General features: G+C 37.4%; 2 protein-coding genes across 4 annotated transcripts in view; one reads left to right on the top strand and one right to left on the bottom strand.

Moving 5' to 3' along the window:
* The window catches only part of LOC127640529 (calcium/calmodulin-dependent protein kinase type 1D-like), a 16,485-nt gene extending 15,202 nt beyond the window's left edge, over positions 1-1,283 (top strand). For both annotated transcript variants that reach the window (XM_052123144.1, XM_052123145.1), the window contains exon 11: positions 1-1,283. This exon is cut by the window's left edge. The gene's annotated coding sequence lies outside the window, so the exon portion shown is untranslated.
* A 521-nt stretch (positions 1,284-1,804) lies between these two features.
* LOC127640707 (unique cartilage matrix-associated protein-like) lies at positions 1,805-7,068 on the bottom strand. Of its 2 annotated transcripts, none has more exons than XM_052123407.1 (5): positions 6,928-7,068; positions 6,679-6,744; positions 6,495-6,593; positions 3,316-3,414; positions 1,805-2,196 (listed from the first exon to the last, which is right to left on the bottom strand). In XM_052123407.1, the coding sequence occupies exons 1-5, from the start codon at positions 6,983-6,985 to the stop codon at positions 2,099-2,101; spliced, it is 420 nt and encodes a 139-aa protein (XP_051979367.1). In that variant the 5' UTR covers positions 6,986-7,068; the 3' UTR covers positions 1,805-2,098. The 2 variants fall into 2 exon arrangements, with proteins under 2 accessions (XP_051979367.1, XP_051979368.1); XM_052123408.1 differs by having other exon boundaries at positions 6,495-6,590.
* Positions 7,069-10,541: the final 3,473 nt, after the last annotated feature.

The following is a 10,541-nucleotide window of genomic DNA, read 5'->3' as shown; positions in this document are numbered from 1 at the left end:
GCATTTTAACTGAAGAGTTTATTTAACATGCTGTTAAGAGTCTTAAAGGGACAGTTCCCCCCCCCAACTATCCCTTTCATAGAAACTAAAACAGGAAGAAAGTGAAGGCACAAGCATTGTGTAGATTAAATTATTTTCATTCATAAAACTGTTGCTGTTGTAATTGTTGCTGCTGTATTTGAAGCCGCTGCTGTATTTAACAAACCAAACGATAAAAGATCATTAACATTAAGAACCGTTCACCCAAAAATAAAAATTCTGTCAAAACCTGGATGCCTTTCTTCCATGGAGCACAATAGGTGGATGTTAGACTGAATTAAACAACAAATTGTCATTTTTGGGGTGAACTATCACTTTAACATACTTTGTTTATAGAATAAAATGTAGTAAATCTACAAGTTTTAATACTTTATGGCCATGTTTATTGTCATCCAATGTACATAAACTGGAAATTTGGATCTGGATGCGTCTTGCATATATGAACAAGTGAGCAGTAACAGTACTAGCTTGTACCCCCCACCCCCCTGCAAGATACCACCCTGAGTGACTGCCCATATCGCCCATGCCTAAATCCGCCACTGCAAGTGAGTGAAGGATGTGATTATTGTATAAAAATGATGTATATGTGAAGCTTAATGGTTTAATCAACAATTTGTTAATATCTGTAAAGTTATTTGAAGTGATTAGTGTGTCAAATGTTTTTGGAGGTCTGTATAAAATGATCTATAGTGTTGACATGCACTTGTGTATGTTTTGGATTTACTTTTTAAATACAATTCTAAGCTTTGATTTTGTTTAATGACTTTTAACACTTTGTGGCATTTACAGCTTAATTGTGGTCACACTTTGCATTGCAGTGTTTATGTTACAGTGTAATTACATAGTGAGTGCTTGAATGAAATATTTTAATGTGTAATGTATGTAACATGGACACTGTAATGCAAAATGTTATCATAATGAGTTTGGATAGGTTTCGGTGACAGAATAGCTATTTTTGAAGGACATTTGTATTTGCTTACCTTGTGCTGCTAGTTTCAAGTGAGAAAATATTACAAAAATGTACAGTATGAATACATAAATCACAGTTTTCATTTTAGCTGAAGCTGTTTCGAATAGATGTGTCTCATGAAATATGACTGTGAGAGTTGCAAACAGCTTCTGCTCTAAATCTTGCATGTCATCGTGGTCTTCACACCAGCCCTCTGAATTTAGCAGCTAGGTGCTGGATCTTTCATTCAGTTCACTGAAATGATGGCAGTGTTTATTAGGTCGATTTGTTCTATGGTGAGTGTATGGTGAGTTGATTTAAAAATGTAATAAAACAACAAGATTACACCAATGTTTGGTTGTTGTTCAAAGTTATTTGAATTTCAATAGTTTTTATTAAAAACCAAAGTGAGTTGTTAGAAATCCTTTAACTTACACAAATGTACAATGTCTCTTGTGTCAATGCTGACAGTATCACCTCTGGAGGTGACCACTTAGACCACTACACAGTGGTCTAAGCACATAACTGGTAATCTGGTAATCAGAAGGATGCTGGTTCGAGCCCCACAGCCACCACCATTGTGTCCTCGAGCAAGGCACTTAACTCCAGGTTGCTCCAGGGGGATTGTCCCTGTAATAAGGGCTCTGTAAGTCGCTTTGGATAAAAGCATCTGCCAAGTGCATAAATGTAAAAATGTAAATCACCTCGAACAAAAAGCAAGACTTATTGTTATTATTCGAGTAAGAAAATATTCAACAGCTTAAAATACACAGGAGTTGTGTATAAGCCTTTTGTCTTTATAGCCTATTGGAAATTTTTTTAATTTTTTTTACATCACTTAATATTAGTAAAACTACTAGGATTAATACTAGCCTATATAAGAATCTTGGAATAAATGTACATCTTTTTAAAGAACTCTGATACATGGATTACATATATGCCACATGCATGAATGGGCCCAAATAGACATTGTTATCCACTCTTGCCTGTGCATGTTTACTGCAAACGTGCCGGAAACCCAGAGAAACAAATTATAATTTTGCCTTGGCCTGCATGAGGGAGGATGTTCTAATGTATCCTCTACCCCTTTCCTTGAAGGTAACTGCTGTCTTAGATTGTGTGTCTGTTGTATTCATAAGATGGGTCGAGTCCATCGTGGTGGAACTGTCTCCACTGCTCTGTCTTCTCTCTGGTACGCTCATCTTGCTCTGGAGAAGTGTGAAAAATTAGGAAATGTAACACTTCAGAGTAATGTATGTGTAAAGATTGCTATAGTACACTTATATTTGTACATGTGTTATATGTGTACATGAGTAATTGTTACGTATTTGAAACTGAAAAGCAAGTGCAAAGGGTTTACATAATATCAGCTTATCAATGTGTAAAGCTAAATAATGCATTGTCTTGGCATTTATATCACTTGCCATAGTATAGAATATGAATATGCTGAATTGAAGCCTAATACATTTTACTGTATACAATTCTAAGTGTTTTGCCCCACAACTTTTTACTGTAGTTTGTTTTATGAACAGTGCACTATGTTGTTTTACATAGAAAGCATATTTTTGAGCTCCCTGCTGAAAAGACTAGCTATAGCTACTCTAAGATGCCTGGTTTTAGTTGGTCTCCCAGCATGTCCATTTGGCTGGTTTAAAGGGAGGTTGGGGCACATTGAAGCTGGTCAGGCTGGGAGACGTGCTAGCTTCCCAGCTAAAACCAACTGAGCATCAATTTGGCTTGGATGAGAGACCAGCTAGACCAGTTTAAACCAGCTCAAACCATCTTAAATCAGTAAAGACCGGGGTACAGCAGGGGTAGAACTGGAAGGGAAATTTGTCAGTTGGACTTGACAAACTTGTCTGAGTACAAGTACAGTTATTACAAATAAAAATAAATACATTTAAAAATGGTTTCTTAGGATTCTCAGAAACTCTCATAATTAATTTTGATCAATCCGCTTTGCAAAATCATGCTACGTTTCAGTAGAGTCCAAGTTAATTAGCATAAGTGAATGCAAACTTTGATGAATGCTAACAGAATGCTAATATACTCCCTGAGCCAATATGGCCACCAGGTAAATGTGTGAGTGCGAGACAAACTTGTCTGAACTTGTCAAGTGGAAGATTAAATAAAAATGGATTATTAAGTATTCTCAGATGATGTTTAGTTTATGATTTGCTAATCCTGCTATGCAAAACTACACTATATTTCCATGGAGTTAATAGGCCTCAGTGAATGTAAACTGTGCTGAATGCTGAACATTGTGCTAATCATGCTGCCAGATCCAAAATGGCTGCCAGGTATGTGTGAGTAAATCTGTGACTCACCATCATGCTCCTCTTCAGCATAACTCTCAAACTCATTACTCTGTTCCTCGTGATAGTCTCTCTTCCTCTTGTCTGCAGCCAGTCTCTGCCTCTGTTCAGCTAACAGTATGAAACAAAGATGTCAGTGAGAGAAATAAAGCAATCTGCGCAGGAATATTAGATAATATTCTAAAATTGCATTCAATCTCTAATTTGAGTATCAAGGACAACAAATGGCCATTTTCTTAGAAGTTCCAGGTTTCCATTGGGTTTAATCAAGCAAAATATGGTTTGTTCTTAGACATGGTACACATAAATGACTGAGAGAACTATGTTAGCCTTTTATGAAAATAATTAAACAATATCATTATAATCTATCACAGGTATGTCCTTAGATTGCTATACATCCAATTGGCTAAAAGTATTTTTCTCATCATGGACAGCTTATTAAATAAAATAAAATATCCACAACAATCCAATCCTTGTATGTAATTCATTCAGTGCTGCTTATAATGGCAGGGGTGTGGGTGAATAGATCACTGTTTGTGCTACATATGTAACTCAATCACCTGATATTTTTTAATAGCAGAATGTCTCTATTGTAGCCATAGAGCTTAGTGTAGACACCATATCTAATTTTTTGCAATTGAAAACGAGGCTGTGAGAGATAAACGAACCAACATAATCTCATGACAACTCATAATATTTCGTACAAGACGGCGAAATGGTGTGATATCGTACGACTTGGCTTGTACAAAAAGGTACAACTTAATGGTAAGGTTTAGGTTTGCTTTAGGGAAAAAAACTGATTAGGAAAAATATGTTTAAAGAGTAAAAGGTGTACATTTTTGAATGATTTCATACGGTTTTGTCACCTCTTGCTATTATTTCAACTTCTCAAAGACCATGTTGGACGTTCAGTCAATGGTTTGTACAGTTTAATATATTTGTGTTGGTTGTTCAGCTGCCGAAACTTTCAAAATACGTCATGCCTAAAGAACTTAAGTTGACAAAAAACATATGGGTTGTGATTAGAGATGATCTAAAATATTTAGATAGTCCAAACCATTGAACAGACTCTATGCATGTCCCTTTAAGCATAATCTTCTATAGTCCGAGACACAAGTTCAATTTTAATGGACGTGGAGTTGTCACGGACTCGGCAGCATTTTTACTCGGACTTGACTCGGACTCGAGCTTTTAGGACTCCAGCCGAGTCCATGGCATTTGTGAGGCAATGTCAAACAGTAAAAAAAACAATATCTCAATAACGGTATGTGATCATTTCTGTTTTATTTTCTGTTTAATTTTATGGGCATTATTAAATGTTTTAATGTTAGTTAGATAAATTGAATGGACAAATTGAAAATGAACTAGAAAAAAAACTAAATAAAAATTCTAAACATTATTAACTATGGTTGTAATGACTATCAAAGCTTTCACTTGGACTTGACCTGGACTCAAACTCAACATTATAATTTTCCTTAGCAACAAATTTAATGGGGCGTCTACCTTCACTAAGGTCTCTTACATGTGATACACCACAAGTTAGACTTAAAGGTGCAATATGTAACAAATTTCATGTTGTATTCGCCCTTTTTTTGCAAATGTGTAAACTGCTTGTAATGCAACCCTTCCCAGACTTCCTAGGTTGCATATTAAAGCTTGTAGTTTTCCGACTAAAACCCAACCTTGAATTGGGGTTCTTCTTATTGTTCTTCTTATACATAACTGCAAAACATGTGAGTGCCATAAGGATTGATCTGTTTAATTTTAGCTAAACTACAATAATACATGAAATGAATACTAGACATTGCAAAAAGCTCTTTTCATTAGTGTAATGTAACTTGGTTATACAGAAAATATATACAATCTACTATTATAAAACAATAGTGCGTCAATAGCGGAATCACATCAATACTGAATTGTGTCAACATATTTGTAACGTACAGTCTATTTTATAAACAGCTACTATCATCATCCACCAAATTTAGCTAACAGCTATTGATAAAGCTGGCTAACTAGCTAACGCAACATAGGCTATCTATAAATGCAGTCAATGTATCATGCAAAAAAAATGATTACTTCAAACTACAGTCTGGCATAGTCAGACCTGTATCCACACTGTGTTTTAGCCCTGTTCCAGAGAGAGTCAAATATAATATACAGTCTTAAAGTTTGTAGTAATACAATCATAACTGTGTAATTGTAATTATGCTACCACATCTGTCAGCACGATGCTGGTGAATCACGTTCAGGCTCTTTGTACCTTACGTCATTGTTTTGGTCAACGCTTGCATCCCTATGGTGTATGCGAGCGAGCGCGTGCAACAGGTAGCTGGCTGCAGTTCACTTAACGGCCACAGGTGTCATTAATAACAAGGGTTTCTGAATCTTAAATACTGCACCTTTAACATAGTCATGAACAATTATTGAAATAATTTCTAGGCCATTGCACATCCACATCTTGGAAATTAGATTCCTCAAGAAGAGCTGGACGAAAATACTGGTGTTTTTATCATCTTCGCTAACCCAAGTTCATGGCAATTGGCATTTGACCAATTCAATCTTCAAAACTCATGCCTTCCTGACTAGTGTGCATTCTTTATTTTACAGAGGATTTTGTCTAGATACAGTAATTGAATTCATGGTCATGTATTCCCACCAATGACTTAGTCTGGATTACATGGCCTTTGTGGAGTGCCAATAACCACAAACTAACAAGGTCTAAGCCAAAGGAAATCCATTAAAAACACAGTACAACACCTCCTACCACAGTTGCAGGAGTTGAAGACTGAAGGCTGGTTTCTCCAGGCTGCCCTGTGGCTCCTGCTATGAGCTGTGGTTAGCCTCCCCTGCACTTCCACAGCTAGCTCAATACACAGTGGTCACGATTACACCTGTGTAACCACTACTAAAAGTTCTGTTTTCCACTACAGAGTCCAATTAAAAAGTTCTACGAGCCACAAGACTGATGCACTGTCTTCTACTTAAAGGGAGAGTTCAACTAGTAGAACATCATGGTAGTGAAGCCAATGTTATGGTTTCAATTCCCAGGGAACACAAACTAATCTAACGTATACCTTAAATGCAAGTTGTTTTGGATAAAATCATCTGCAAATGCATTTTTAAATGTAGGGGACTGCACTTGCCCCACTTGAATTCAAGTCAAGTTTTCAAAGAAGCACAAATAACCTCACCATTTATCTCATCCTGACTTTTTGCAGCCCTTCTACTTCGGTGTTTGAAGAAATTAGAGGCATCTGCTTCAGCCATGAAGATCTTCCGCAGTGGACCTTCTATGAAGAAGAGTATTGATGAGGACCTAGGTAAGACCTGCAGAGCTTGAGAGAAATCTAAGGGAACATTGGGTTTTTTGGTCACCTTGAGGGTTGGCTGCCATTGAATCCTTCTTATCTGACACAGCTGTGCTGTCAGTCCCTTGGAACACTGTAAAAGAGTAAAACATTATGTTGTTGTTTCTTGCCTCCAAATCAAACAACAGAAACAAAGGACAAGTAATTTAACGAATCCTTGAATTATCCAGAGGAATCCAAAAGGGTCCAGTGATTCAACACCCTTTTCATCGAGTATTAGATCTGTGGGTCAGTACTATCCGGTCCAGTTACTCACAGGTAAGGGTGAGCAATACAACCAGACAGGTGAGAAGAATAGGCTGCGTCCAGGACATTTTTAGATTTGCGTCTGAGCCAAGGAAGAACAGGGACAAAGGACAACCTGCTGATATTCTTGGGACGTCTAGCCTGAGATGGAGATTGTGGTCGCAGTGAATGGAATTCGACCTGGAGGGTGAAGGAGGGGTGGAGATTGGGGAATGTGTTGCTTTGGGATGGGGGAGGACGAGGTGACTCCGCAATGGGAAGGTGGAATGGATCAGATTTTGAGGGACCACTATGGGAATGGTCAAATGACATAGGTTGTTTTCTTAGAGATGGAATCAAGTTGCTTAAAGGAATATTCCGGGCTCAGTATGGGTGATTTTATCAGTGTGATAAAATTGGTTAGTAATCTTTTTTGTGTAAGGTTGTAGCCAATTTGGTTAGTTAGTATACTTACCAACACAGAAAATAACCAATGTGACTAAGTATACATTAAAACACTGACATATACCAAAGTCTTTGATTCCTAAAATCCTTTAAATGCACTAGTTTTTAGAATCAAAATGTTTTGATGTGTATAGTTGATGTCATGATCTCCTATGATGCCAGTTACCACATTTTACCCTGCAAATTTGTTGTGTTCAGTACATTCAAATGAGTTCACCAAGACGAGTTCTTGGCACAAGAGCACCAAAATATTGCTTCTGTGGAGAGTGGTTTGCACCTGAGGGGTGTGATCCAACACAAGAGGCTCCTCTCATACCTCAAACCCCAGGCTTTTGGAAAACATCTGCAGCTCTGTTTTTTTTCTTCTCTCTGGTGTCTAGTCGGTGCCAGAACTGAATGAATGATCAAATTGTGAAGGCCTGGGGCTTGAGAACTGAGACATGAGAATATTTAAAGGATATGTTAAGGAGATATAAAAGAAAAACCGAGGGAGAGAGAGAGGGGTTGTTTCGGTGACAGAGCGAAGAGTTTTGTGGACTCTGCGAGAAAGTGTTACACACTATTGAGTGATGAGCCTCTTAAAATATTCCTTGCTGTCTCCAGACAGTTGCAAACATTCCAAAACTGTTCTCTTTTTTCACCCTCAAAATCAAGGCAGAGTTTCTTACATGTGACATTTGCACTCTTTTAATTCATCTTAAAGGGATAGTTCACTAAATCTGAAAATATCTCAGCTCTCAAGGTCCATTCAATGCACGTGAATAGTGGACAGAATTTTTAATCACCAAAAATCATGCAAAGTCAATGGGTAAATGCACTTATATAGCACCTTTTTAACCTTAACTGTATTCAAAGCGCTCATACACACATTCATACACCATGCAAGGCACTAGCCTGCCATTGGGAGCAACTTGGGGTTCAGTGTCTTGCCAAAGGACACTTTGGCATGTGGAGTCATGTGGGCCGGGATTCGAACCACCAGTCCTGCGATTAGTGGACAACCCGCTTTACCAACTGAGCCACAGCCGCCCCTAAAAGTAATGTTATAGGTGTGGGTGAGAAACAGATCAAAGTCATTTTTACTATAAACTCCACTTTACTTTCACATTCTTCTTTTTTTTTTTTGGCGATTCGTATTATTCATGCATATTGCCAGCTACTGGATGGGGCTGGACAAATGTGGAGATTTATAGTGAAATCTGTTTCTCACCCAAAAATATCATATTGCTTCTAAAGACATGGATTTAGCCTGTGGGTCTTATAGTTTACTTATTACTTGTAACTTATATTTTACTACTTATGGAGCATCAAAGTACTGATCACCATTCACTTGCATTGAAAAGACCGACTTGGCTAAGATATTCTTCTAAAAACCTTAATTGAGTTCCGCAGTAGAAAAAAAGTCATACACATCTGGGATGACATAAGGGTGAATAAATGAGAGAATTTTCCTTTTTGGGCGAACTATCCCTTTAAAGGTGTTGTGTGTAATTTCTGTGCAACTAGAAAGGAAAAGCAAAACTAATAACTACTTTCAAAAATGTTTCCTGAACACTCCACCTGTCTTCAGACAGTCCCGCCCCAAACTCACACAATTGGTTGAGTCAAGGTTGCTTAGTCAGGCTGGTTGGGATGCTCAGATTGAGGAATGTTTTGACAGTACCACAGAGCCACTGGTGACATTTTTACATTTATATATTGCTCACAGTTGTCTATGTCTAATGTAGATATTAATAAAATAATTACTAAATCTCTGTTGTCAGGGTGACATTTTTGTTTAGTAAAATGTATGATTTTACTCAAAGTGCAAATAACTTGTTCGTGATCTCAGGTGCAACAGCCATGGTCATTTCCACACTGTCCTAAGGGGAGCGTCAACTCTCCGGATTTATCAAAACCTGTTTCTTTTTAGAGCTACTCTTGCAGCATTAAAACAGCAGGGGGGGAAACTTTGGCAGCTTAGGGTGAATGAATAAATCAGAACATTTTATTTTGATTATTGAAGAAAATGTGTGTTACACTATCTAATCCTTTTAAAGGGATAGTTCACCCCAAAATAAAATTTCTCTCATTCACTCACCCTCGTGTTGTTCCAAACCCATGTGACTTTCTTTTTTGTGGACAATAAAGGAGAAACACATAAACACATGAAGTAATGATGTCACCTAAAACAAATAGGTGACAGTTTGATACAGTTTTGACTACTGTACTGAATCTTGAAGTCATGTTGACCATTAACTAAATCACATTTGTTCTCTTCAGTTTCAGAGCACAAAGTACTTTGCCACCCCTCCTCTATCGACTTCCTGTCTACTAGTGTGGCTACTGAAGACCATGTGTCTAAGGCGCTCAGAGTGGTGGAGCGCATCGAACAAGGTCGAAAACCTGATAAGAACCTCCCATATGCCCACTAACACCCACAACAGTTCAAAATAACTAAAATTGATACTTTTGTGGTGCCCCCTAGTGGAGAAGGATTATGATGATTGAAATGTAACTTGTGCAATGCACATAGACACAGTTTTGTAATAATGCTTCAGAATTTTTGTGATATTTATTCATAATGCAAGGAGAGAATTATTACCACCAATGTTTCAGAATGGGGCCTACCTAAAAAGTAAAAGCTAAGGGATACTTAGTTTTTCCGCGTGCTGTTACGTCCAGTGTATGGTCGAGTGCTCAGGCTTTCGAAGTATACTCTTTTGACTGCAAGCCTGTATGGATATGTTCAAAGCATGCACACTATAACTGCTCTCTGATACTCTTTTAGCCCAGGCGAATTCACAAAGATGCAGAAAGTGTGATGCGGACAGCTAAATACATCAGAAGTTAATCTGTTGTGAATTCCTCATGTTTTGACAGTTTGGAATATTGTGTTATGCTTAGAGCGTTTTTAAGGAAACAGCATATTCGCAATGCATATAATGCAATAAGCATAATAAATTAATCAGCTACACATTAATACGGTTTTATTTGTTAATTAGTAGAACCCCAATTCCAAAAAAGTTGGGACAGTATGAAAAATGCTAATAAAAACAAAAAGTAGTGATTTATAAATTATATTCACCCTTTGCTAAATTGAAAACAATAGAACTACACATTATATGATGTTTTACCTTGTGAATTTCTTTGTTTTTATGTACAGTATTTTCAAATCAGATGATGGCAACACGCTCCAAA

Source organism: Xyrauchen texanus, chromosome 49 (genome assembly GCF_025860055.1).
Source record: "Xyrauchen texanus isolate HMW12.3.18 chromosome 49, RBS_HiC_50CHRs, whole genome shotgun sequence".
NCBI classification, from domain to species: Eukaryota; Metazoa; Chordata; class Actinopteri; order Cypriniformes; family Catostomidae; genus Xyrauchen; species Xyrauchen texanus.
This window is presented reverse-complemented; position numbering and strand designations above follow the sequence as displayed.